The sequence below is a fragment of the Gadus macrocephalus genome, chromosome 7 (assembly GCF_031168955.1).
Source record: "Gadus macrocephalus chromosome 7, ASM3116895v1".
NCBI classification, from domain to species: Eukaryota; Metazoa; Chordata; class Actinopteri; order Gadiformes; family Gadidae; genus Gadus; species Gadus macrocephalus.
In genome coordinates this window covers 20,846,986-20,874,809 of record NC_082388.1, presented here as the reverse complement: position 1 = coordinate 20,874,809, position 27,824 = coordinate 20,846,986, and the positions used below count along the sequence as shown (strand labels likewise).

The 27,824-nt window shown below is 42.6% G+C and overlaps 3 protein-coding genes and 1 long non-coding RNA gene across 4 annotated transcripts in view; 2 read left to right on the top strand and 2 right to left on the bottom strand.

Moving 5' to 3' along the window:
• Window positions 1-6,544, top strand: part of LOC132461861 (LHFPL tetraspan subfamily member 7 protein) — a 45,667-nt gene extending 39,123 nt beyond the window's left edge. Inside the window, exon 3 of the mRNA XM_060057318.1 lies at window positions 3,891-6,544. Coding sequence (XP_059913301.1) covers window positions 3,891-4,117 — 227 coding nt within the window. The 3' untranslated portion in view covers window positions 4,118-6,544. The remainder of the gene's footprint in view (window positions 1-3,890) is intronic.
• A 348-nt stretch (window positions 6,545-6,892) lies between these two features.
• LOC132461146 (spermatogenesis-associated protein 22) lies at window positions 6,893-9,949 on the bottom strand. Its single transcript, XM_060056192.1, has 7 exons — window positions 9,561-9,949; window positions 9,307-9,438; window positions 8,960-9,146; window positions 8,328-8,685; window positions 7,971-8,100; window positions 7,787-7,884; window positions 6,893-7,094 (listed from the first exon to the last, which is right to left on the bottom strand). Exons 1-7 carry the CDS (start codon window positions 9,598-9,600, stop codon window positions 6,903-6,905), a joined length of 1,137 nt encoding a protein of 378 aa, XP_059912175.1. The 5' UTR covers window positions 9,601-9,949; the 3' UTR covers window positions 6,893-6,902.
• Window positions 9,950-14,313: 4,364 nt separating this feature from the next.
• cltca (clathrin, heavy chain a (Hc)) overlaps window positions 14,314-27,824 on the top strand; it is a 34,364-nt gene continuing 20,853 nt past the window's right edge. The window contains exons 1-6 of the mRNA XM_060057303.1: window positions 14,314-14,636; window positions 21,716-21,923; window positions 25,608-25,876; window positions 26,153-26,314; window positions 26,435-26,548; window positions 26,977-27,150. Of these exons, the coding sequence (XP_059913286.1) occupies window positions 14,595-14,636; window positions 21,716-21,923; window positions 25,608-25,876; window positions 26,153-26,314; window positions 26,435-26,548; window positions 26,977-27,150 (969 nt within the window). The 5' untranslated portion in view covers window positions 14,314-14,594. The remainder of the gene's footprint in view (window positions 14,637-21,715; window positions 21,924-25,607; window positions 25,877-26,152; window positions 26,315-26,434; window positions 26,549-26,976; window positions 27,151-27,824) is intronic.
• On the bottom strand, window positions 24,728-25,231 carry LOC132461854 (uncharacterized). The gene is made up of 2 exons (XR_009526688.1): window positions 25,071-25,231; window positions 24,728-25,018 (listed from the first exon to the last, which is right to left on the bottom strand). It is a non-coding gene; the product is annotated as an uncharacterized LOC132461854 (long non-coding RNA).

Genomic DNA, 27,824 nt, shown 5'->3' with positions numbered 1-27,824 from the left:
TGATTAGACCCTGCATTGCATTGTGGAGGCCTGCAGTTGCTGATGGCAACTGCAATACCATGTTCTGAAACCCTTCGAAGCCAGGTCCTCATCACACGTCTTCAAAAGGCATGAGTGCGCATTCAGCCTCTCTCTCTCTCTCTCTCTCTCTCTCTCTCTCTCTCTCTCTCTCTCTCTCTCTCTCTCTCTCTCTCTCGCATCCTGTCGACCACTGCATTGCCATCACCGCCAGCAACTTTCCAAAATGTGTCGTGCCAGATTGCGAGTGAGGTGTGAGTTCAGGGGAGCGTAGAAAGAGAATCGTGCTTGATTGGGTTCAGGGTGCTGAGCCTTTTGCCGGAGGAAGTGCCCGGTCCATTTTTCTACTCTCTCTTATTCACTCGCTCCCTATCCTTTTCTATCTCTCTCCCTATTTTCTCCCCCTCTCTCTTTTCCTTCCCTCTCTCTCGCTCCCTCTCTCTGTCGCTTTCCTATCTTTTTCTCTCATTCGTTCTTTTCCACTCGGATGGTTCCTTCATAAAAAATAAGCTCCCTTTAGCGACAAAACACTCGACAAAATGTCCAAGGTTTAATTGTGATTCATAGCTACTGGAATGGGTTCAAATAAGTTGTCTCTCATCCATGCGTTTGTTGTTGTGATTTTCCTCAAGGTTTGCTGGCCTCAGGGTTGTTAACACAAAACCATTTTATAAAAGGGTAAAATATGGATGGCTTGATTCTGCCTGACAGAAAACAGAAGTGCTGGTAACAGATATTAGTAAATCGCTCAAGCATGCGTGTTTGCTTCTGTGGGTCATTTCCCCCACTTGACAATAATGGGGCTTTTGCTCTAACGCAGACACTATTGGCAGGCCGGTGCAGCTATCGAGGTTTCAGCAGTATTCTTGGCTTGACTGTAGCATTCTCTATCCGTGCTAACATACGAGAGGGCTTCAGACCAGAGGAAATTGACTGCCTTTTGCTATACGTTCATTCGTGCCTTGTTTCTCGATAAACATTTATAACAATCAAAGCATGTATTTGTTAATGTTGGTATTTGAATGGAAGCTACCACTAGGGCAGTATCTGGTATTAGAGAAAAACCTGGCCAATAATGTGATAACATTGTTCCTTAATATTTTACCAGGTTTGTCTATAGACCCATTTCCAAGAGGTCGTGTGCAAGAGAGGATGGCTAACTTTGGGTTTGCTCTCTGCCCATTATTTTCTGGACCTCAATCTCAGAGAGCCATTATGATAGCCTAGAGACTTAGCTGTTCTCAGCAAACCTACCTGATTGGATGTCAGACAATAATTCTCTCCCCACAGGTTTTCTCTCCTGTCCTCTCCATCATCATCTTCATCATCACCACAGTCAATCCTCCCCTCTCCTCTCCTTCGTCTCCCCTCTTCTGCTCTCCACTCCTCTTTGTCACCATCTTCATCATCACCCCAGTCAATCGTCTGCTGTCCTCTCCTTTCCTCTACTCCCCCCTCTGCTCCTTTCCTCTCTTTCCTGTGCACCAATAATGCAATCTGTTGGCTGAATCCTTGAAGCTGAGTAAACTGTTTCTATCAGTCACTAAATCGTTTGTAATGTCCTGTGGCTATTTTGTGGACAGCTTTTTGAAAACCGCAGTAATTACATTTTAATGATGCTTCTTTGCATCTAACATGCTCTATTAGTGTGCTACCTGACAAACTACACAAACAACTTGCCGTTGGGTAGGGTCAATGTTGGTGCATGAGCCTTTGATGCAGATACACTGCCTGCATTCAGGTAAAAATATATATTTATACTTTGTATATTTAGCAAAGCAGGCACGGTGGGTAATATTAGACAGGTGCAATGGATATATTTTATGCTATGGAGGATCGTAAGCCACCTGTTTAAACGATTGAGTCGGCTAATTACTTTGATTTATCTTGTATGGAGACTCATTGCGGTGGATGTGATATGAAAATGCTTATAGGTCGTTTCCTTTATCTGAAGAGTTGAGCCCGATGATTTAGTTGTCTGATGCGATCCACTCTACCGTATATCTAAGGTTGACCTGATCTACACAGCTGCTGCTGAGCTCTGTGCAACTTCCTCCTCCTCATCCATAACACACAGCTGCTGCACTACTGCTGGGTTACTCTTGGGTTATTCTAAGGCCGGCCCTGCTGTATCGTTCATTAATTATCCTCCCATCTTGTTCTACTGGCTTCCAATTCTCTGTTGCCTGGCCTCCAGTTCTAACCCGTGGACCACATAAAAGATACAGTATATAGACCCCCTATCGCTCCTTCTCTATTACAGCAGTAGAACTTCACCACGCTGAGCACACAGCCCATTGGTTTATGAGTTATTTCCTAAGCCTATCCTTCACTGGAATAGTGGATTCCTTTAACCATGCTGCCATTGAACATACGGCAGCTCAATGGATTCCAGATCACAGCTAACTTTATTCTCGTTATTTATGTACGAGAATTAACACTTATTAGTGCCTGTTGGCACAGGCACTAATAATGTGAACCGAAATGCCCCTTGGAAAGTGTATAGCACTGGTATACTAGCTCAGTCGATACCTGCCTGGCAACACTGAGTGAGGGTAGACTTGACTCAATTAGTAAGAGAGTGAGACTCTGGCCACCTTTCTGTTGGCACCGAGTGTCTGAGAGAGTGTGGTCGTACACTCGTGGCCATGTAGAGTGGTGGGACTTTTTCTCTTCAAGTCCTTCACTTGCTAATGGGTTTCGGGAGACATGATCAGCTTTGTGTGAAGCTGAAGCTGTTCTTGATTAATAAGGACTGGCGTTGATTTTTTCATATTGCATTAAGTTACACTACAGGGCATAACATGGTGTGTCAGAATGCAGACATATAGAGCAATGCGTTGATAATACTAATTTTGTACAACCTAAGCCAACCAATTCATCAATTGATTCAATCAATTCAACCACCTCAAGCTGGTGTGTAGTGAGCGTTCTGGCGCCGATTGGCTGCCGTGCATCACCCAAGTGGGTGCTACATATTGGTGGTGGTTAGTGAGGTCCCCCCTTCACTTTAGGCGTCTTTGAGTGTTATTAATTATTATTATTCTTCATGTTTAACCTCTGTTTTCCTTTTATTCCTAGTCTGTTTTACATAGTTTTGAATGATGACTATATGCTCTGTAAGGTGACCTTGGGTGTCTTGAAAGGCGCCTCTAAATTAAATGCATTATTATTATTATTATTAATTGCATGCCAAGAAACCTTGTATAAAAAAAAACATACTGAGATTTTACTGTGGTTTGGAAATGAAAGGGAATATCAAGATCATCAATATATTTGTATGCTTGGCAGATTAGTTTCGACTTTGATTTCTGAAATTCAACCTGAATTTGATTTGAGTTTGTTTTGGTGTGCTCTCTTCATATCATATTCCCACAATATCATATTTTGGCCAAATTCTGAAATCCAACCTAACTCTACTCTCCTAATGCTGCCCTCATTGGCTCATTGGCTATAACCTCCGGCAATCAGCGTCGATCCATAATCACTATCAGCCTAAATCACTAAAATAAGACTTGACAATTATGCTATTTGGCTAATGACATCGTACCATGTCCTTGTGGCGTGTGTGCTGACGCTGCTGGGCTCCAGACAGCCCTTCTGCGTCCCTTCCGAACAGATAGGCCCTCTGACCTGGGCACCAGTGTAGTGCACCACCGAGGAGGCTGTCACCCACCACCAGTTGGCTTTACTGGGCTCCCTTTACTGGGCTCCAGAAGGGGTCACCTGTCATGCAATGTTTGCACTATAAACCCTGTCCATCCACCAGGGAGCAGTGTGTGTGTCTCATTCTGATATTCTGTCCTGTAACCCTGCGTTGTGTTCTCTCTCTCCCCCCCCCCCCCCCCCCCCCCCCCCCCCCCATCCTGCAGTGTTCATCATGGGTTCCGGTCTGTTGGTGTACCCCTTCGGCCTGAACTCGAGCCTGGTGCGCTCCTTCTGCGGTAACTCTGACATCTACTACGCGGGCGACTGCCAGATCGGATGGGGCTACATGCTGGCCATCGTGGGAGTGATGCTCACCCTCTTCCTGCCCTTCTTCGCCAAATACGCGCCCAAGGAGCAGCTGTCTCCGACCCCCCTGCCCACTCTCTTATAGTGCATTGCTTCAGGGTCGATGGCCCCCGCGGTAACCCCCCCCCCCCCCCCCCCCCCCCCCCTCTCTCTCTCCATCAATGGATGACGAGTCATCGCCACTATCCGCTCTGCTTCCTCGTTCTGGCGCCGGGGAGAGAGAGGCGTGGCCTAGCATGTCCCATTAAAAAATAATACAACTAGGACGCTGTTTTTAAAGAGCCGGTATTTACTGAGCCAACGAACCACGCGGCACGACAGACTTCCTTTATCGTAAGACTAAACAAAAATAACGTGCACAGGATAGTCTTTGGTTTGTTTGTTTTGGTTTGTTATTATAAACTGTTTTGTTGTCATACCTATGATCCTCAGCTTGTAAGTGTATACCTTTGTTGTCTGGAAGGAGATTAACCTCTTTTTACATAAATGCAAACATATGGCAGACATTCCTACTGATGTATTAAAGGGAAACCCTCCAAATGCCTGACTACTTCCTTCTATTTTTAATTGTTTGTTGGTAATTGCAGTCGTATAAAATTCTCATTCATCTCCCACGCTGTCTGGACAAGGCGAATAGCAAGCGTCATTACTCTGCCCCAGAAGAGGTCTCTGTCATTGTGGAAATAAGGACATTTTCATTTGAAGAGCTTGTGTAATGATAATATGATTGGTTGAGGGACTTCTGAAGGTTACAGTAAGGGTGGAATGGAGTACAACTTCAAATGAGCGTGGAAAATGGACCCTCGACTTTAAAGTCCTTGCATCTACTGACTTATTTTGGATGCCATTGGATTGTAAATATGGAGCAGATTGGACAAATGAACAAGATTCTTACCAGTTCTCTTGGATTATGGATGTTCTTGACAATGGTGTGACCAAATTAGACAGCAGCTGATCTCAAACTGTGGGCTCTAAAGGCTTGCAAAGTTGGACAAAAGTTGGACATTTCACACAAAAGCTACCATTACGCACAGCCTCAACCTGCCGGCAAGAAGCATGGAAACCCTTTGTTCCCCTGAAGAGGAATTACATTAAAACGTAATATACTAGTTGTCAAAAGTCAATGTTTTTAAGATGGTTTGTGATCAGTTGATGTTGGAAATACTGCGTCTTTGTTTCAACCCTTTTTCCCCCAAGAATTTCTTCTGTGATCTGTTTGGCTTTGGTAACCCTGCATATTTTATTTTGGTCTTCTAATACAACGCGCTTGAATCTCGTTCTCGGATTCAAGATCAAATTGAAACACCCAAAAGGCAGGGATAGAAAGGATGACAGTGAAACATGCATGATCAGTTGGGGTTTGTTATTGCAAGAGCATTTTGATCTGGATTTTAAATGTGATCATCCGACCATACCAACTTGTGCCTTTTTAACATGTTCAATACTCTTATCAGGTTACCTACTTATGAATAACTGGATCTAGATGTGTAAGGTGTATTACTTTTAGTTGTATTTCTTTCTCTCTCTATCTGTGGTAAAGTGTTTCTTCTGTACTTCAGTGTAATAAATGTGATCTGATGGAACTTTGGAAATGTCTAGGAAGCAAGTTTACAAAAGCTTCTACACCATGGAAGCTTTTGTGGCACAGAGATAGAAACTGATGTACTAATATTCAATTACACCCTGGCCTGTTTTGACTTTACCCAGAGGCAGAAAGCCACTCTAATCGTTAAATTAAAAGGTTGTGACATCCCACTAATATACCTATTCTTGGAGTCCCTGTAGTATGTGGATTTGAGTGGCAGAGGTAAGAACTGAACCAATTGAACCTTGGCTTCAGGTAATGTAAAGTTAACACGTTCACATAAAATGTGAAACATGGTGCATGTCCTTGAGATCCACTCATTCTCCACCTCCTCTGACTGATGGCATTATTCTCTTGATTTTCCAGACAAAACATATTTTCCCAATTACTTACCCTGTGCACTGCCAATTTAATCAAAATAGACTACCTTTTATATAAGTGTTAATTATTCTTAATGAATGAGTTTAATTACGTTAAACCTTTAAAAATGCCAACATTTAGTTTGAATCCATAATGTCTTGCCCTTGAAAGATAAATATGTAATTATGTTGCCGTATTTTTTTGAAATATGAAGAATAACGTGTTGGTATTGTATTGGACCTTATACTGTGCTTGACTGTACAAATGATTGGCATTACTGCACTGGACGGAAACAATGCCCCAATTTGTTCTACCCTTCTGTGTCTCGGCACTGGTGAAACTGTTTTCGTAGGGTATAGAAGTATTGAGTTTTTCATTGTAATGTTTGACTTTAAATAAATTAATAATTGTACGTGATTTCAAACTTCATTCTAAGCCAACCCCTCTTTCCAGGATAACGTTTCAGATGTAACCTCATCTTTAATGCTCTTCCCTGATCAAGCGCTCTGACAATATTTGCTGTTCTGTGATTTTTCTTTGCAATAAAAATTTCCAAAACTGAAGAAACACATTTAATTTTGCTGGAAATTCAATCAAACTATTTTTCTACTTTTAGGATATAGAATAAATGATACTATATATTTTCAAACAACCTTAAACACAACTTGCTACTCACAAATATAGAACATGACAACAGCGCCCCTTACAGGTAAGACCATTCAATAATAACTCAAACGCCTACAATCTGAAGAATCAAACTGGCACGAGAAGCATGTTTGACAAATCACTTAACATATTGCAGGTGACCTATTTTTCATGTAAATATCCCATATATTAATACATAAATAGAAAATATAACTAATTAGGAATATAAAGCATTTTTGTTGCTGGCCAGAATATCATTTTTGCAGGAAGTTGCTTCTGCTCAGACTTCGCTGAATGACTTGACCAGCACCCTCATCTCTACATTGCAGGCTTTGACTGCCTCCTGGGCATTCCTCTGCTCTGAGGGCAGAGCGGGCCGGACGGAAACACATCTCAGGATGTCCTTGGCATGGTCGTAGTTGCCCACACAGCGCTGGACCTGCCCACGGATCAGCCTGGGCAGCTCCTGCTCCTGTTGGGGCATTTAAAAAACAGATAGGTACATGGGGAGGTGCTATCAATGCTAGACTAAGACACAGTTAGGAGGTTTCGGAAAGTTTTACAGTGAACACTTTTATTGGTGAGAACCTAATCTTAAACCTGGCCTTTATAATGAACCTTCTTGTGGTCAGGAAGTGTGCAATTCACCATTGACCTTTTTAATGGCTGGTTTAAGCAGCCTCATCTGGCCCGGGTCAGACTGATTGGAATCTGAGGCTGGGTGAGGGTGCACACCTGTTATGCATTGAGCGATCAAAATGCACAGGTAAACCATCCATCTCCACACACACTCAAGGAGATCTCCAGCATGGCAGTAGGTTATACCTCCTGCTCTATATATATATTATACTCAACCTTGGCAATACACTGGTTCAAACATCACCACCCTGTGTCCCCTTTATGGTGGAGCCCTGTAAAAGCCACCTAGGTGATGTGTAGCATCGTCAATGCTACAAAGATGTACGTTATTAATTCCAGATGGAGAAATGTACCCTTTCCATAGAGGTGTCATGGCACGGTTAGTAGACTTATCTTAACTAGATCAGTCTACTTCTACATGTGGGTCACTCGACATTGGGGATCGAACCCACTCCCACTTTTTGGTTGGTAGTCGAACCTCCCTAGCCACTATTCCACCCTGCACCGGGTCCTTGTGGCCCTTACGTTCTCGTAGTAGACACACTGCACAGTAGCCTTCCCATCTCTTAGGAGGAAGCTCTTGGATCCATGTGAGCCCATGGTTACAGCAGAGTCCAAAGTAGCTGCAGACAAGAAGCACAGCCTGTCAGATGAATAGCATATGAGCATCCGAGTATTACGGTAAGTTACATAACTCAACGTGACTAACCAAATATCTCAAACAGGTACGGTGCTCTGTCCTTGAACTGGCTCCAGTGTCTCATGCCAACAATAACAGCTGTCAGAATCCTCAATGATTGACCCGTGGCTGACTTCTGAATCTGAAAGGCTGGTTGGGTCTATTGGCATCGACCACAACATGAATATTAGTATGCATCAGAATCATCAGTAAGTACACATACTTTTTTTATACTTTTGACGACACTAAAGTGTAGCAGCAAAGCCTAAGATTTACATCAGCCAATAAGCTTTCACAATCAAGAGACAAATATTCCACATTCCTTTTACAATACAATTATGAAAACACACTCAATAGAATTATTTGTATTTGCAATTGTTGTCTTACCTGTGGTGGTGGCCCGGAGGCACTCTGAGAGCGAAACATGCTGTGGCTTGTTTCCACAGGGGGTCTCTGGGAACCCTGGTTGTTAGTGGGTTTAAATCTCCAGGAAGTGTTTTGTGTTTTTTCTGTGTGAGCAAGAGGCTGGCTGGGCTGAGGGAAAGGAGGTCTGGGTGGTTGGGTGTAGAGGTTATTTGGAGAACTAGCCTGTGAATAGGATCCATGCTGACCCATTTGAGAAGAACCTCTTTCAGGCCAAGGCTTGGTCTGGACCTGTGTCCTTTCATTGGTGTGGGCAGGGGGGCGGTAGTTGGTTTGTCTCTGGTAAGCGGTGGCCGGAGGGTCCTGTTGGTTCATCTGACAACTAAAGACATGATTGATGGGTTAACTATGGGCCAGTAATATTTCATTTGTTGTAGATTTTACAATGTGTATATCTTAACAGACATTCTTTTTTTTTTGAAGGTGTGTTGTAAATCACATTATCTGTGATCGGTGCAATGCGTAGCCTACAATAATGTGCGCACAAAGTTGACTTGGTAAGCTAAATGTATGAGGATAAGAGTGTGAGGATAAGGGAAAAGAGGAATTCCTTTGAATGTGAATTTGAATACATTATAGTAGGTGTCCAGGGTTACCTCGTGTTCCCTGGTTTGTATGGGTGTGGTAGGGGTGTGGCACAGGTTCTAATGGTAGGGGCTGGTCCAGGTGCACTCCGGTTGCTACCACTCTGCTGGGACTGCTGATAAGGCTGAGGGTTACTCTGTCTGTTCCAAAAGTAGCCATGGGGTGTACTGGTAGGGTAACTTGAAGCTTGGTAACCACCTTAAGGACAAAAAATACATACACTTTGAGAACGAGAGCATAAGGATGCCTTCTTAAAGACACACATTGTCCGTATGCACTGCCACCTTGTGGCCGAAAACAGACAAGATAAGTGGATATGTGGATTTTCTCCCAGATCATGAGACGATCGGTATTTCACCTTGTGCGCTGTAAAATGAACTAGTACTTGGCATGCACTCGTTGCTGACACCGAAGCCTTTATCTGAGGGATTAGATGTCATGGGCATTCGGATCCTTTTCCTCTGGTTAAAGAGTGGAACAGAGAGGCATCCTAGAGGAGACAGAGTCCCATTCAGACATAAGTACACATAAAAGGTGTTTCAACTCTGCTGTATTTCTGTAGTCAAACTAATCTGTAAAATAAAAAAGCGACTAAAGTATTTTTTTGCAAACCTGCAGTTGGCCTTTCTTGTTGGTCTTCGTGTCTTTTCATACTGTTGAGTATGTTTTTCCCTCTATCTATTTCAAATTGTATGTCAGTAGCCTAATAAAGGATTTTGATTAGCCAACGACCTAGCTCAAGGGGCTAGCGTTAACTCGTTAAATATGGACTTTCCCTGAAGCTAAAATGCTTTCCCTGGAGCTAAAATGCGGGACGTTTAACTCTTGGGGATAATACTCAAGAGTTAGAACATCTTTCAATGTAGTTACATCGACCTAGTTAGATTTAGTTGTCTATCCTGCTGGTTAGCATTCTACATGCTACAAGTAAACAAAGGCGACGTTACCGCCGTCAGGAGATGACTTCTACAGGACCCTGGACAGCTACGCGCGCCAAAATATCTTCCGTGGTATTTAAACGTGTCCTGGTTATACTCTTAAAATAATTGCACATTAATATTACAAATGCCTTTTATGTAAAAAAATAATAGCCAAACCAAGACACAATAATTACATTTTTTATCTCCCTGGTAATGCAAATATTTAGATTAATCTTGTTAGAAAAACTCGACACGTCCTTAAAGGGTTTCATTGCAATAATGAGAAATGGTTGTGAGAGTTAAGAATCAGGGCTAGAATTGTCAATGTATTGAGTTGTATGTGGTATATGTCTGCTGTACAGTTTAATATACCCCCTTGGTAGGGAACAAATATTAGTAGCTTACATTAACAAAATCCATCTATAGACCTAACTGGGTTACTTGAATATTCAAAGGTTAAAGGCTACAAAATAGCATGTATCCTTAAAAAATGAAATCGAAAATAAAATAATGGAAACAAGTGACACAACTATTGCATAAAGATAGTGCAGTTGTTTCTGAAGATTTTAATTAAAGTCACAATGTGTAACATTTAAACTAGCTCATAGCTAAAATAACCTGGACATCTGTATCGATAATTAACCCTATAATAATGTTATCAATAAAATCCCAACTCATAAATGATTTACCAGCTCTCTTTGTTTGCAAGAATTTTAGCATAGACACTCCCAAAACCCCTCCCACTCATGCAACCCAGCCATCAGTGCTACGCTTGTTCACTTCACACAGTTGCACAGCCAGTGAGAGTGGACCAAACTCTTGCAAAACACATCAGAAAACAGGTGACTGACACTGGACTGAGCCTTCAATGTGTGCTTGTTAATTTTAATTATCTGCCACAGCTGGTAGGACGGGAAAGCAATGGTGTGGAACACACACTGAAGACATCGACAGGACATTCAGGAAAACACTTTGAATACGAATCTAAGCGAACAAAGAAAGTGACAGATTGGAAAATGCAACTGAATATCGATCAAGACAGATGCCTTCCTCGACCAAAGCAGTATCATATTAAACCCTATTGTGTTGCACAAAGTGTTGTATTGACAATATTGTGAGCCGAGTCATTTTTTACTTTTATTTATTTATATTTATTGATATCTAATTCTTTATGAGCTATGCCAGCTGTATAAGCACAGGGTCGATAGTTATGTGCATCATGCTGTCAATATCACTTTATCTTTACATCGTATGTACACCATTACAAAATATAGCATGCATGGCTGAGGGATCGTACGAGGACATCACATGGTTTGGTAATAGACATAGGCATATGACGACGCCCACAGACATTCAGCACCCCCACAGTACCGGACAGCAGGGCACAAATCAGCACCCTGGGTAGCTCCAATCCCTGGGGAGGGTTACTCACCTGGGAGTACTCGCCCTCATCTGCAGACTAGGCCAGCTGATGCGGCTTGGTGTGATTAAGCAAGCATACAGCCAATTCCCAGTGGCGGTATTTTGGTAGAATGGTTGGTAGAGTATAGGAGTAACCTGTTTTGGGTGCCGTGCAGACAGCAGTGATGAAGGGAGTGCACTGAAGTTGTGATCCTCACCCAGCCAGAAACAGGCATCCAATTTCCATGCCTCATGTTTGAGAAGGATTTTTGTTGTATTTTTGTCAAAACAATAAATCCCTTTAGTAAACAGACACCTTTTGTCCCCCACCTTTCCTTCCTGTGAGTCGGACATGCTTGGTCCCTCACAATAGCTTATTATTCTTAGGTATCAAGTACATTTTGTGTAAGAAGATTAATCAATTTCAACATAAATTATAAAATAGGTGAGTTGGTGAGTTTAACATACCTAACATCTACAATTAGACATTTGACCCCCTCTTGTATGCCTTAAATATTATCAATGAGGGTATTGGATTCATCACAGGAGCAGCAGGCATAATTGTGATAGTAATAGTGTTTTCTGGTTTGCATGTTGTTTAAAGGATAATACTGTCCTATATCTGTTTTTTTTACTGCCAAATTCAATCATCAGAAGCGTTCAGGAAAAAAAGCCTCAAAGACAGAAACAGTGATGGGGTAGACGGCATGTCCATGCATACATTAGGACTTGTAGCTCTCAATGCAGATCAATCAAATTACAGAAGAATCAACAGTGGTGGTACAGTGATGAATACGTGTGTACCCACTGCTACAAAAGAACACTGTGGATTAAGAAAATGTTGATATGATAAGGCTCTCTTTTAGTGCAACTGGAGAGAGAGAGAGAGAGAGAGCAGAGAGAGAGCAGAGAGAGAGAGAGAGAGAGAGAGAGAGAGAGAGAGAGAGAGAGAGAGAGAGAGAGAGAGAGAGAGAGAGAGAGAGAGAGAGAGAGAGAGAGAGCAGACAGAGAGAGAGCAGAGAGAGAGAGAGAGAGAGAGAGAGAGAGAGAGAGAGAGAGAGAGCAGACAGAGAGCAGACAGAGAGCCTTTGTGGCTTCTTAAAACCAGCTCCGGATACTAGTGTCAGACCCATTCCCTCCTTTCTGTATCTCTGAGGGGCGCTCCTCCAATCGACAGGAAGACACAGCGCTCCCATCTGTGTCCAAACCCTTGCCAACGAAGAGAGTCTTAACAGCAAGATATCTGCATGAGACAGTTACCTTTTATTTGTGGCTGATTTCCATTTATATTAAAAAAAGGCTGGGATAAAGTCATAGTGTTTCACTGAAGTGTGTCTCTCCTTTTCTTCATCCAAGATGGGTGGGGTCTAAACCAGGAAAGGCACATTCATCTTGAGGTTGCTTATTCAAAGTTATTACAAGAGGAAAAGCAGCATTGCTTCCGTTTTTAGCTTGAGGCTGATCAAACCCTGTTGTGTCCTGCTACATTTTCACAAAAGAGTCCGATGGATGTGTTTATTTATATTTCTTAAGATACCATGTACTGCCTCACTGTGGGTGACGCAGTCTCAGCATCTCCATGGCAACAGCAAATTAATCCTATTCAGGTGAAGATGGTGAAGTGGTGCTTTTAGAGAAACACACAGGCAATAAAAGAATGTGGTTATACCGATGGTTAGCAGCCTTTTTTACTTTACTGTTTGCAATACTTTTTTTGTTAACTGGTTTGAAATTGTTCTGTTTAGTTTTTGTCTGAATTATATATTTTTTATAAATAATAATACATTTGTATCAATATTGTTTTGTAGTTATTAAAATCAGTGCTGCTTTATCACATTGAAAAAAATGAGGACGTAGAATATCAAAGGAACAGAAAAATAGCCTAATGTTTGATATTCTCTGAAACATGGTGCAAGCAAACGCTGCATACTGATCAATTCTGCTTTAAAATCAGAGACCATTCAGTTCCTGAGGAGCCAACTGCTAGCTCAGCGAATACAGAGCATCCCTTCTGTGGGGTCAGCGATGATCAAGTTTCTCAACTTCTCAGCCAATTTTGATTAAGCAATGCTTTAACATCCTGTGGCCGCCATAGTTGCGTACATAAAAAAGGGGAAATGGTCACTTTAGTTGAACATACCTTCAACCGACATATTTGTATTTTAATGTTCATTGATAAATGTAAGGGATAAGTTAGCCATTGATAGGGTACAACTAAAAATGTTAAGATGTTTTTTCTTCCCACTGTGCAGAGTAAAAAAAAGATTGTAAGTTTAGGAAAAGGATGATAATAATAATAATAAATTGCATTTATATAGCACTTTTCAAGATAGTGTGTGTGTGTGTGTGTGTGTGTGTGTGTGTGTGTGTGTGTGTGTGTGTGTGTGTGTGTGTGTGTGTGTGGGGGGGGGGGGGCAGTGTTATGAGTTGATGCTGGTTCTTCATTTGCTGAAAATCCTTCCATCACTTACTGGTTAAACGTTTTGTGTTGAGCTATGATTAATATTTTGCATTACAACAAACCTTGTCTAAAGTTTGATTATATTATTATTTTTTATAACATATCAAAAACAGTTAAATTCGAAACCTAAATAAAGGCACATCTGTAAAATGTTCAATATTTCAGTAAAAAATAATAATCTCCTTATTACATGAAATCGTCTATTTGGAAGAACATAGCGAGGAAAGAAGAAAAAGTGTATTAATTTAACTTTCCTGAGAAATTGAAATTCCGTAAAATGCGCGGAGTATTCTCATTGGTGGTGTTCAACTGTGGTAAACAAGTAGGAACTGACGTTAATTCACAAAGACGAATGATGTGGCAAAAATTAAAGGGCAAATCGCAAAGAAATAGTGCCTATTTTCCAACTCTAAAACTGTGTTACATTTAATTTCGAAGTAAACGTTAACGTGTCTGGTATGGCAAAATATATATTTCAGTGTACATACGTGTAACACCTAGTATATTTCGTTTACCATTTTTACTTTTTGATCTGCCATTGGAATGAATATTCCTCCGCCGCCATGAGTACACATTCATTTCCGGAATGTTTCCTCTGCTGAGCGCTGACCAACCTCCACCGCCATTGCAGGTCTAGGGAGACAGTGTAGCGGCACTAACTAGCTAGGGGGAAGCCAGCAAGTACATAGTTTAAAGTCAAATAATACCGCCAACATTCTGCTAACACATTTAAGAACAACGCGTAGTATTCATCTACTGGGACTTTACAACAGCCGTCCCCTGGCTCTCCGGCTAGGATCTGAGGGAAGAAGTCGTAGTTTGTTAGCATTAGAGCATATAGGAGGAGAGTAGAGAGACACCGCCATGGCTCAGATCCTGCCTATCCGCTTCCAGGAGCACCTGCAGGTAATGCTGATGAATGAGTAGTAGAAATGTCGCAAATGTTGGGTCGTTGTTAATTTAATTGTTGAAACTGCGTTGCCTTCGGTTCGTCTACAAGCTTAACAGTAAATGCTATCGTTGGCTAATTGAGCCTGCTAGCTCAATCAGCTAGTGCAGTGCAATGCTAACTAGCTAACCAGTGTGGATGACGTTTATCTCACTAAGCAGTATAGCTTTGCTATCGAAACTGTAGCCTGCAACACTTGCCGTTGACAATGCCGGTATACGTCTTTATTATTTGTATAAACACGATTGATGACATCCGATACTCTTGTACTTCACTGTTCTGACGTTTATTGTGTTGGAATAGGTACAACTATAAACTACTTTCCACCGTAGCAATCCGAAACTGTCATGTCTGAGACATTACCTGCAGCAGGGAAAGATCTCGAGTTAAGAGTCGTGACCGTTTATTTGGTCCAAAGGTGTGTTTCTTTGTATGTATATATCCGGTTGAGCAATCTGACAGATTTAACGTTATTGTCATGCAAGAAATCTGGTGGAAAATATTAAATGATACCCACAGATTGGTAGTCAATGGCATTTTGTTTGATAGGTTGATAATGGATAGTTGTGTCTTTATCTGCTACAAATAACTGGTTTACGTTCGTTATGTCATGTAAGTTATTGCTTTTTCTTTATCGCGTTTATGGTATGTAGATTCCCATTCCAGTCGGATCAGGTTGAGGAAGTGAGAAGGCTAATGCTTCGAAAACATATGGATTCGAAACGGTCAAGACTGTTCGCTTGCAAGATCTTTTGAGCTTATTAATAAATCATCGTTTCTTGTTCACTTGAGACTCAAACCGAGACAGGCAACCGGCTCACCTCATTGCTTGAAGACTAGGATTTGTTAATCAAAATGTGGTTCGACATTTTCTTGATAAAGATGCATTTGTCATCGTTTATGGCCTTTATTACACACGCTTAGACCGAGTGCTTTGGCCCAGTGTTTAAACCTTGACGTTGTTGTTTTATGATATTCATCATCTTTTAATATGTTTGTCCTTGTCTGAGTAAGTATTAGTTCAAGATATACCCCGAGTATCAATAGATCTTCCTTTTTTTTGCATGCCAACATTGGTTAGAAGCCTTCCTGTTGTTGACACTAATGCCGGGTTTGAACACCTTTCTATTTTAACAGATTAGAACAGCCGTGTACCTGGTTTAAATACAGGATAGATTATTTCAAAACATGACAATATTTGATCTATTGCCTGATTCTATATCTGAGCTGATGGATTAGTTCTTTAGAGTATTGAATTGCAAGGCAATAGTGGTTGGTCATCACTATTTATTGTACGTTTAATATGCTGCCCGGGAGTTTATTTTCAGCAGTCAAATCACTGTTGTAGTGATGTTATACTGTTTTCGTTTACATTTTTTTCCCCATATATGTGAATTCCTATGTCTATGCATAGAATAACACCAGTAGTTATTACAATTAAAGTAAATTCAGCACACAGTAGGTCTTCTTGATAAGGAACAGCAATCTAACTTAGATTTCTTCGTCATTGAGTAGTCAAGGTCATTTCTGTGACTTAACACGTTTCCAAGGTAGCTACAATCACTAAGGCATGAGTATGCCGTAGCATGCATTCCATGTTCCACATCAAGCCATGCACAATATTTGTTCCCCTTTGCCCCCCAAACAATTCTTTGAATATCTCAAATTATTAAGCAAGGGTCTTTATGTTTAAACTCTTGTTGGGTGTGCTGCAGAGAACAGTCAGGTCGTCAGCTTTATGTCTGTATTTTACTGTAGAGTTTGCCCATGAATATCTGACTGTCAGGTGGTGAAAAGGTGCAGAGATGACTGCTCATCATCGCACCATGAAAACTGCAGCGCAGGGAGATTGCCCTGGTTGCTCCGTTCAAGATAATAGCTAGACCAGTGCGCCCTTGACGTCAGCTAGCTGTAATGTGTTCTTTGTTGATGCTGAGCTTCAGTACAAGAAGAATAGTTTCTAGCTTTGTGCCTTGTTCAGAATTTATCAAATTGGGTATTTAAGCATTTTTTGCAGGGGGCTTAAGCTACTTGTTCTTGGTTAGTGATTCATAATTTGGTCACATGATAACAGGTATTGTCAAGATGTTTGCAAACTTAAAGCTTTGCTATGATTATTCTTCTTGACTTAAATGGTATTTCTTTTACAGAGCTATGCCCTTGCCAGCAAATTTCTCTTCTCATTCATCCGGTTCGCTTGCACAGCTTGCATTTTTATGTATCATCCATTTATACAGCACTATAAGAGTTCAGCTGACAGAGTTCTCTTCTCCCAGATGTTCATAGCACTTTGGTAGAACCTTGTAGTTTGGCTTTATGTCTTGTGGTTGTTTATTTCTTGAGTTGACACCTCGTATTCTAATGTAACTGTATCTTATTTAAAAAGCTTGTAAAAGAATGGATGTTAGCAAGTAAGGTTTATTTGCTAAAACTCCTGCATGATATTTCTTTGGGCACTGCTGAGTTTGTGGGCCTAATGCTTTTAGTCCTGTTCGACACATTTCAAAATTGATTGTCCAAATTATAGACTACATTGGGCATTAAAGTATCATGATTCTGATCAAGATGAACGCCCAAGCATCCAGTTAGAATATTATAAGACAGATTGACATCAGTTCCAAATGATTAGGCTTTGATCTAAGACAATTCTGACCAATAGCCTCCCTAGCAAGGCTGGTAAACTGCAAATCTTTATTTATTTTTCTTTTCATTGCTTTTTGATAATGGGGTTTCACCTGGAAATGATTATACTCTTCCAGATAGGTTGCATACACAAGTTCTGTCTTTGATGAAGAATCTACTTCCCATAGACATGGATGGCCTTTATAGGCTATGCTCCTGCAGGTATTGTTGCACATTCACTCTCACTGCATTGGAGAAATGTGGACATTTGGGCTGTAGGGAGTCGGGACTTCTCCTACATAGAACTTGCTAGGCTAACGGTAGTAACAAAAAACTTTTTTGAGACATTGGAAAAACCTCTATGGATACACTTCAAAGGAGTCAGTGTTGTAGTGTAAAAGTGAATCTAAATAGGTTAACTACATGTGTAATTTAACTTAAATACTACTGGATCCTTGACGGGCAAGTTTTATGGTTTTGCACTCGGCCACAGTTTGCAATGTGCACTTTGAACTCTGCTGGTGACTGACCTGTTGCTCATCTCTCGTGATAGGCCGGTCAGGATATAGATTTGCTGAAAACTTGACATTCCAAAATGTACAACACAAGCATGCATTTGGGAGCGGGGGGGACGCTCAAATCCCAAAACCAACTCAGCAAAACTAGCTTGAAGTGGAAATGGATAGGAAGTTCAAACACATGCAATCCTTCCCCTTTCTGTTACTCTACTTTCTCTGGTTATCTGGGCAGCGCTCATCATCTTCATCCTCCCTGGTCACATGCCGGTCCCCCCCCCCCCCCCCAAAACCTGCCACTGCCTTCCAATGGTCACATGGTAGTGGAGCAGCCTGTTGTTTCAGCCCCCGGTAGACAATGGGCTCCTGGTTTCCGGTTGGGGTGCGCTGCGGGCCTCAGCACATTGCATGGTACATCCTTCCCTGGCCCTCCTTGAACTTTGCGTTGGTAGCATGCGCCTTGGCCTCTTTTTCTGCTGAGCAAGGTGCCTTCAAATGAAGGGCCAACTGGTCAAGTCAACAGATTGGGCTCCTCCTTCTGGATCACGAGGAATAGTTGCTGGTGGTTCCTGACTTTTTTTCCCCTGCGTTTTCACGAAAAAGCTTTGATAGACTATTAGTAGTGTGTGGCATGTTACTGCAATGCTATAGGGCTGTTGCTTTGCATAGGATTCCTTTTGTGACAAGACTTCCTTGTGGGAAAGTACTGTGTATTGTTGACCTCACCGTTCGCTATGGTTCAGCACAAGGAGATTATATCAGCCCGGCTCCAAAGTTCAAAGTGTGACTGAAGTGCTTGCCTGCAATGTTGGTGTGTCTGTGTGTGTGTAAACCTCAACTAATGTTAAATGCAAACTAAATCATGGTAAATTACCGTTTTTCTGAATGAATAATCATCTGTAAACCAGTGGGTTTCTGAGTATGCTCTGATGGAAATCAAGTTGTATTCCTGTCACTTTCTAAATCTGTCTGACAAGGCAGTGTCCAGAGCTAGTCGCACACATTCTTTTATTTAGCTCGAGGTCTAGTGTGTGGTTCTGCAGTATCCCTCTGTAGTGTTAGCCAGGCTAGCATTAGCTGTGCCATTCCTAGCTAGTGCAGGCTAGGCCACATTGAGCTGATTTTCACGTTGTTGGTTCTTTGCTGGTTTGACCTGCTTTCCGGTGAATTCCTAGTCTCTGACGTCATAGGAGCGGTAGCTCAGATCTGTTTGACCATATTAAACCAGTCTGACAAACCATGTTAAGGCCACCCAGTAGCACAACATCTGTTGAAATGGTTTAACTCGTTTTCCTTGCCTTTAAGTCGACTTGTGAGCCCAGTGTTTGAAAGGCCCTTTTTTTCCCATCTGAACGAACAGGCATTCTGCTGATATCCTAGCATTAGGTGGACGGATTGAGTGTGCCAGATGACATGTCTATCTTGAATGGTTTTGGTGTGTAGGGCCTGCACCCTTGCAAACCCCATAGGACCCCTAGTCCAGCTGTATGAAAATCCATCTGCAGCCGTCCAGAGAGAAATGTAACACTCTGGTCTGGTCTGCTCATTGTTTTTTATATCGAGGGATGTGTTCACATTTATCAATCTAAGTAGTAGTTATAAAACGGAGTCTTCTGACGTTGTGTTTAGGACAGCGACGCATACATTGTGAATGTCTTCTGAACTGCGTAGTGTGTTGCATCCTGCACCAGTAAACACAATGAATCCCCCTCCAGCTGTACTGCTACATCTATTGTTTGTCATTGAAGGTTAGCAGGGGTGGCTTAGATGCAGGACTCAGTACTAGGCAGTACTAGGCAATAGGCAGTACTCAAGGAAATGTAAAATACTATAATGAGAAGGGCCAAGTATTGGTGTCATTGTCTGTCCAAGCAGGGTTGTTGTAACATTTGCCCTGTCATAATATACATCAACGTCACTGCCAGCAGAGCCAGCCAGATTACAGGCACATGAAAGAATGAGGGTGGGGCCGGCAGTAGGGCGTGCTCTGTCATTGATAAAACAAGGTGCTCCCGTTACGCTGGGCTACTTCCTGGAACTGGGGTTTGTGTTTGCTGATTAGGAGGGGGCCAGAAACATCTCGACGATAGGAAGGTCACTCCTAGTGCTGTAGATAAACGGCCCCCTAGCCTTGCTCTTTTGGTGGGGACAACTCAAGGGAAAAACAATGAGATAAATGTGGTTCTGGCTGCCTGGCCTTGTGGGGCAGGCAGTTAGGCTGTGTTGAATACATTTTTGGCAGGTGGCTGATCAGGATTAAATTTTCATGTTGAGTCAACACAATGGCAGCCCATATTTGCAAATTCTTACTTGTAGCTTTCGTCAGTGATGTATGATGTATGCACGAGATGATTTGAGTATCTAATTGTACAGCCACGGCGTAGCTCAAGTAGATGGGATATTATAATTTGTTAACTGGTTGTTTGATGCTGTTTAGTTTATAACATCTGTCTGCAGGCCATGCCAAATGCAACAGTATTTAGACACGCCTAGTACTGAAGCCATCACACAGCTAAGCTAAACGCTAGCTGTCAGTTGGGGCTGCTTCACATTCTTCCTTTCATAAGACATGACTGTGGATTTAAATGGTATAATCACTTGAATTGAGGGAAGATGATCTTCCTAATCCTTTGTTACAACCTCACAATTATGTTTAATTCTCACAAGGGTGAAGAAAAAAAAACATCGGAACTAAGTTGAATACATGACCCTTTTCTCTTGTCTAATCCTGTATTGTACCATTTTTGTCATTGTATCCTGTAGCATATTGCCTGCTGGTGTCAATACACTGACTTCCCACAGTGTTGTTTACATGCAGGTCATGGTCTGATGTGTTCCTCATATACATGGTGAGAGAGGGCACTGCTTTGTTCTTGGCTTGTTTGTTCTTCTGTGACGGCCAGGTTATGGCCATGTGTAAAGCTGACTTCAGTCAGATTGAACTCATGTTCGGCCATGACCTGCATCCAGAATCCCCAAAAGTTATTTTTGAATTCTGCCTTTTTACTTGATAGAGTGGAAATCTGCCGTTGTTTGGTTGCATGTGCTAATTTTGGACCCTGCCTTTATCTGAGGTAGCGGGGTGAAGAGCTTTGCTCAAGAGCGTGGCCTCTATTGCTATCCAGGTTGCATCGGAAATTAACTTGAGTTGCATACAGTCTCACAGCAACTGGATGTTTTTCTTTTTCCGTTCCCTGTGAAAAGGATCTTGGATCAGAATGGGCTCCCCACCCAGCTGCTCTCAGCCTGAGCAGACTGTGTCCAGAGGACTATTGCTCTGTGTCAGGCTCCATGACATCACCAGCTGTGGCGGGGGCTATCAGCTGACCGTTGAAACGACCTCGCCCACTTGCCTAGTTGCTGCTGTTCTCCGACGTAGACATCATTCTGCCTTTTTAGAGTTGAACAAAGCCACTCTGGGCTTGACCTCATCATTTACATTTGATATGGTTTATTTAATGAGGGGAGCAAAGCAAAGATTAAAACTGCTGGGTCGGGTTTCCTGGCCGTTTGCCAAATGTTCTTTCCTGGTGTGTATATATAGCCTCAAAGTGTGTTGGAGCAGAACTGTAGTTTGTCAGGTTTAATTAAACTACCCTAGTAGGGACTATTATAACCTTTGCCCCCTTTACCCATGTTGGAAGGACATGCTGCAATGAATTAATAGTTATATACTCGCCGGAAAATGTATTATCAGTTTAGATAATTGATTAATCATTGAATTTATTGGAACACAAACATTTGCTGCTCATAGCTTTTAGAAATGCAGACATGTGGCTGCATTGCTCTATCATTCTAATATAAACCATTTCATATCAGTCAAACCAAGCCAATGCAACAACTGGCTCCATCTCATTACCTGCCCTCAACGACTCGCTTGCTTTCTTTAATTTCCTCAGCTCCAGAACCTGGGCATCAATCCGGCAAACATTGGCTTCAGCACGCTGACCATGGAGTCGGACAAGTTCATCTGCATCCGGGAGAAGGTGGGCGAGCAGGCGCAGGTGGTGATCATAGACATGGCCGACCCCAACACGCCCATCCGCAGGCCCATCTCTGCCGACAGTGCCATCATGAACCCCGCCAGCAAGGTCATCGCACTTAAAGGTACGGCAGTGCCAAGGCCAATTGAGTCCATGTCTACCCCGATGTGTCAAGCTTAGCAGTGGGGATTCGTGAGTTTATATGTCCGTCTAAGCCATTGCCTTGTAGTTCTTGTTTTTATTATGTTACAATCGTAGACATGAAATGGTGTCAATATTTGTCCCATTGTCGTCTTTATGTATATTTTAAAAGTTATCCGTTTAAGTTCTCATACATCAAGCTATTTCAACTTTTCTGTTGAACAGTATTTAATTGGCAGTTTATCTGTTACCATTATATTCAGAAGTAGTGTAATATGCATTTTTTTGTCTAGCAGCCACAATTGCTTTGACTTTTTGTGTTTTTTGTTTTTTGTTTTTCTCTGTTTTTGTGTTTTGTTTGTTCTTTTTTTTTCCTTTACCGCTTTCTTATGTGTATGCAGACGGTGAGTTAAAATTTAACTATTCCATTGCGGAAATTTAAATCCTGTTTTTCGAATCCACCACTCCGAGCAAAGTGCTCAGTGCTCCATAAATACACATGCACTGTAAAAACAATTGTGTGTATAAATTTAGAATAAGCTGTGGTCCCCTTATTTCTCTCCCAGTGCAGAACTTGGCCCATTACATTTCAAGATTTGGAACTGTCTGCTAATAAAATTCATTGTTAATGTGTCAAATTAAGACTTTAACAAATTAACATCTCTCTGCTTGTATGTGATTAGGCCGTTAATATAGTGAAACAGGATTTAGATTTCAAACCATAGCTTGAATGCTCGCATACCATCATTTTTCCTTAGCTGTACTTGTGATTTAGTCTCCGTTGTGAAGGGGCGAGAATATTGTGGGTGCCAATTTGTGATTAAATAAATGTAATCACATTTTATTTAATTATTGATTTTTCATTTAATTCCGCATAAATCTGCTTCGTTTTCCTTTATTTTTATTTCAACACCCGTTTTCCCTCTACCAATTGATGTGCCCATGTGGTTACGCCAGCGCAATGGTTTCATGTCCTCTTGTCAGCTCTGTTTCGTAAGAGTTAGTCACTAGATCAGTTATTGCTGACTTCTCCCTTAGACATTGTGTGTGTGTGTGTGTGTGTGTGTGTGTTTGATCGATGGTTACCTCCGGTTGGTCACTAGAATTGGCCTTCCATTGGCCAGGGCGTGTTGTTCCGCTATCTGACTCGAGTCCCGATAAACTTGCTTCACTAACCTGTGGCTGGAGACACAATGACATCTCTAAGTGAGGTCCTGATTAGAAGGGTGGCCTGGGGACGACATCCAATTTGAGCGAGGTTGAGTTATTATTTGACGCCATGGTGGGTGTGAGTCATTTACTGTTGGTAGAAGAATTACCTGAAAATTACCTTATTACCTACGATTTTTCTTAATTAATCTTATTAAAGCCATGTGTGCTCATTTAGTGTTTTGTAATTGGTTAGTTGTATCCTCTAGCAGTCAAGGCTTGCATCTATCTATTTTTATGAAAGTGTGCCACGTTGAGGCTGTAAGTGTTTGCTGCATAGTTTTATTTTGGGTCTTGCCCAACGTGACCCCCAGCCTAGGGAAATACAGGGGATGGGTTCCCTTACCAAAAGGCAGTTCAAGAACAGGGCTCAATGTACAGCCCTTTGAATTGCCTCCAGTTTTTTAGAGTTGCATTTCACTGCTGACACACATGTGACTTGGAGAGCCCTGTACGACTGGCAGCCCTTCAGATTATGCTGCCTGGTTAAACATTACAGAGTAAATGGAAGTAGAATAGGAGGAAATGCTGCAATGCCAACGATGCACATGAACTGTGCGGCTATGTGAGATACAGAGTCCATGTTGCCTTCATGGCATGATGGGTTAAACGGTGTTCTCATACTCCTATAAATAGGCTCACATAGTTGTAGGGCATTTCTCTGCCCATTGTGCATTAAATCAGCGTAGAACTTTCTTCCTTGCTATACAACCTCCTCCGTTCATTTTACCATGTAAAACCCCTCAGCTGACCCTTTCTAGTATGACGCTTTATAACCTTTGCCATGGATCCATGTGTGATGGACCCGACCCCCGCTTGAACACCGAACACGTGCACCTAAAAGCTGCTCTAAATGTGATTCAATCAAATCTCAATTTGCTTACACTTTATGATTTGGCTGTGGCTTTAAACTGTATAGCTGAATTCTTCTGCTCTAATGGCAATGTTCTCTGCTTTAGATTCTCCCTGATTGTTCTGATAAATGTACTAAAGAAAAGGGGCTATCCCACTGCTTCTTAATAAGCCTTGGGGCTTGTACATCAATGTCGCATCGCAATCACTGCCGCCGATTTGGGAGCATTGGGATGTTGGTTATTATGTTGGATGCAATGATGTTTTGGGCATTTGGGCAGAAATTGATCATGAAATGATTTGTCACTTTGATTTGAAACCGCCAGGGCGTGTATCAGTTCAGACGTGTCAAAACAAAAACCAAGACTATGATTTAGCCTAAGTTACGGTATATCCACGTTGATTCAGGATTAGAGTACGGCCCCCCCCGAAAAATTCCCAGGATGCATTCTGATGTACAAGCCCTATAGGTCACATTCACTCAAACTAACAATAATATGTAGAGTAAAAAAACAGGTGAGTGAACCTCCCCCCCCCCCCCCCCCCCCCTCAAATCACACACAATCTCACAGCCATTTATCTGAAGGATGGCTGTGCCCCGCCCCTCAAAGCCCTCTTCACAGTCACATTTACCCTTCACCTCAATCCTGCCCCTAAGTCCACTATGTAGCGTCCTTTGATTGTGTTTGATTGAATACCAAATGTCTTTCCCCTTTTTGTGAGCCGTTTGCAACCTCCCTCTCCTTCCTTACCTGCTTTGTAGTTGGTGGTTGGGAGAATTAGTTGGACTACGTGACTAGATGTTGTTTAGATGGTAGATCTTTCTTTATTATGCAAGGTTATTAGGTTTGTTTGTATAGCCCTTTATGAAAACTACAAGCTCCCAGAGCTTCACAGGCCCTGTGAGCCCTGTAGTTTTCATACGGACTCACAGGGCTTCACATACCCACCAGTGAGGCTGGGAGGATACCGTGAGAACACATGGAAAGGAAAGCCCTGCTCTATTTTATATTGAGGCTGTATATTTCACATCACGTTTCCTCAACCTGTATACTTTAAGCTCTCCAACTGGAAAATGGGGTAGTGTGGGTTATTACACAAGCCCTTCGAAAGCCTTTAAAATCGAATACAAGGAATGGATATAAGAGGGAGCTCATTAGGCCTGGCTCATTAAATCCCCTTTTAACTGAAGCTGTATCCCCATTAAGCAGCTCAGACCTTACCTGCTCTTTCAATTAACCCTATAATCTATTCTCTGATACAGTAGAATGTTATGTAGGGAAAGTGGTCAGTAGTTACACACCTGGCTGCTTTCAATACATATGATATTGCCCTCTGCATGAATCCACCGCCTACGGCTCAATTAAAGCCTCAGGCTTCCCTGGGATCCCCAGCCAAGGATTTTCCACCTCTTCAAAACATTGAACTGTCTCTCCGAGTGAAAATTGGTCGATAATTGACCTTTTTGTCACTGATTTGGCGACTCCCGGTAATTCAAAGTTTGCGTGCGTGTCTTGTCTGTCAAGGCCAAAAAAAAAAAGTCTATAACCAAATGTTGTTCTGGCCTCTGTCGCCTTGCCTTCCTCCCTCCCTCCCCCAACCACAGCCGCTAAAACCCTTCAGATCTTCAACATCGAGATGAAGAGCAAGATGAAGGCGCACACCATGACGGACGACGTCACCTTCTGGAAGTGGATCTCCCTCAACACGGTGGCGCTGGTCACCGACAACGCCGTGTACCACTGGAGCATGGAGGGCGACTCGCAGCCCATCAAGGTGTTCGACCGCCACTCCAGCCTGGCGGGCTGCCAGATCATCAACTATCGCACGGACGCCAAGCAGAAGTGGCTGCTGCTTATTGGCATCTCGGCCCAGGTAACGCCTCCCTCCAGTGAACAGAATCAGGTTCTCGTTGGGCTGGCGTAAAGGCTTTAGTGTTGTTGGTTAAAGGTTGGCACAAAGACATTTGTATGCATATATGGAGCCACATCACCGATTGGACTGGGGTAGAATGGCGTCAGGTATAACCTGAACTGCCAGTTTGAAATGGTATTTGAACAACCTGATGGTTTTGTTTCATTCACGTAGCCCTTTGGTTGGATTGGCCCCTGTGTAGACTTGTTATTCATGTATCCTCCTCTCGCGCTTCAGCAAAACCGTGTGGTCGGCGCCATGCAGCTGTACTCCGTGGACAGGAAGGTGTCCCAGCCCATCGAGGGCCACGCCGCCAGCTTCGCCCAGTTCAAGATGGAGGGCAACACGGAGGAGTCCACTCTGTTCTGCTTCGCTGTGCGAGGCCAGGCCGGAGGAAAGGTGATTGACCGGTGACGTCCATGATGACATCACTGGGAACGGGTTCAAAGGGGGGCGGAGTCACACGCAAACCAACGTGTTGTAGCTTTGCTCATGGTTTTTCTATCCCTTTCCAACCAGCTGCACATCATCGAAGTGGGGACACCACCGACTGGCAACCAGCCATTTCCAAAGAAAGCAGTGGACGTGTTCTTCCCCCCGGAGGCGCAGAACGACTTCCCTGTGGCAATGCAGGTATGGTGTAAGCTGCTCATTCGCCAGGACTGACCGCTTTGCTCTTGGCATCGGCAAACAAACTGGCCTGGCACAGAAATAAACCAATTCTATACTGGAATACCCTATCACAGTTGGCAAAAAAAAACTTTTGTTGTGAGTCACATTTAGCCTTTTTACAGCCATGCGAGATTAAATAAGCAAATCATTGAGCTCTGTTGGCAAATCCAACACAGTTGCACAAGGTTCCTGAGACGGGTCTTGTGTGTTTGGCGTGTGGAGGTTTATCTTGTGAGCTCACTGAGGCACGTGTTAAATACTTTTCTACATGCACATGTAAATTCTTATGTAGTTCCTTTTTCCAGGCAAATTCATATATGAAGATCTTTATCAAATTAACTTTTTCAGCACTTGGACTGATCTGATTATGTTCTCCCCTGGCTTCTCAGATAAGCTCCAAACAGGATGTGGTCTTCCTCATCACCAAATATGGCTACATCCACCTGTACGATCTGGAGACGGGCACCTGCATCTACATGAACAGGATCAGCGGGGAAACCATCTTTGTAACCGCACCACACGAGGCCACCGCCGGCATCATCGGGGTCAACAGGAAAGGACAGGTACAGCCTTAGGAACACCATGGCTATGTGACGACTCTGTAAAGGATCTGCTGCATGCATAGTTAATGTTACAACACTGCTGTCGCTGGAGAATCTGTGGTAATCAGAAATTGTCTACCCTTTGAGATAGTTCAATTTTTGGGAAGGTAGTGAGCAGTCGCTTGCTCAAGACGGTTAGTTTGCGTCTAATTCAATCCAAATTTCAGACGACCCCATTCTTTCAAAAATATTTCATCCACTCAAACATCGACACGTCCTTCTATAAGAGCCTTTACGGTGATCGCAACGACGAAAACATTGTCTAGTCCAGCCTCATCATGCATGCTGCAGCCTCTCTATAGTCCAGTGTAGTGTTTCACGCCGAGAGGAGACAGTGTAGGGGTCTGGCTATCATTGTGATGCTGCACCGACACAGAGGAAATAGGATCCAGCCAGCTGATGAATAATGTTCCATCCACGCCACGCTCCACATGAATAATTAAGTGAAGAGACGAAAGTCGATACAGCGGAGTGGCCTGGGCGTCTGTGATGGGACAATCGGCCCTGTGTGTGTGTGTGTGTGTGTGTGTGTGCGCGCAACACAAAAAAACCCAACTAAAGCATGCGCATGCCAACGTAGACGGAGGCAGTGATCTTCTTCACAATGGAAGAACTAAGGTAGGAGTACTGGTCTC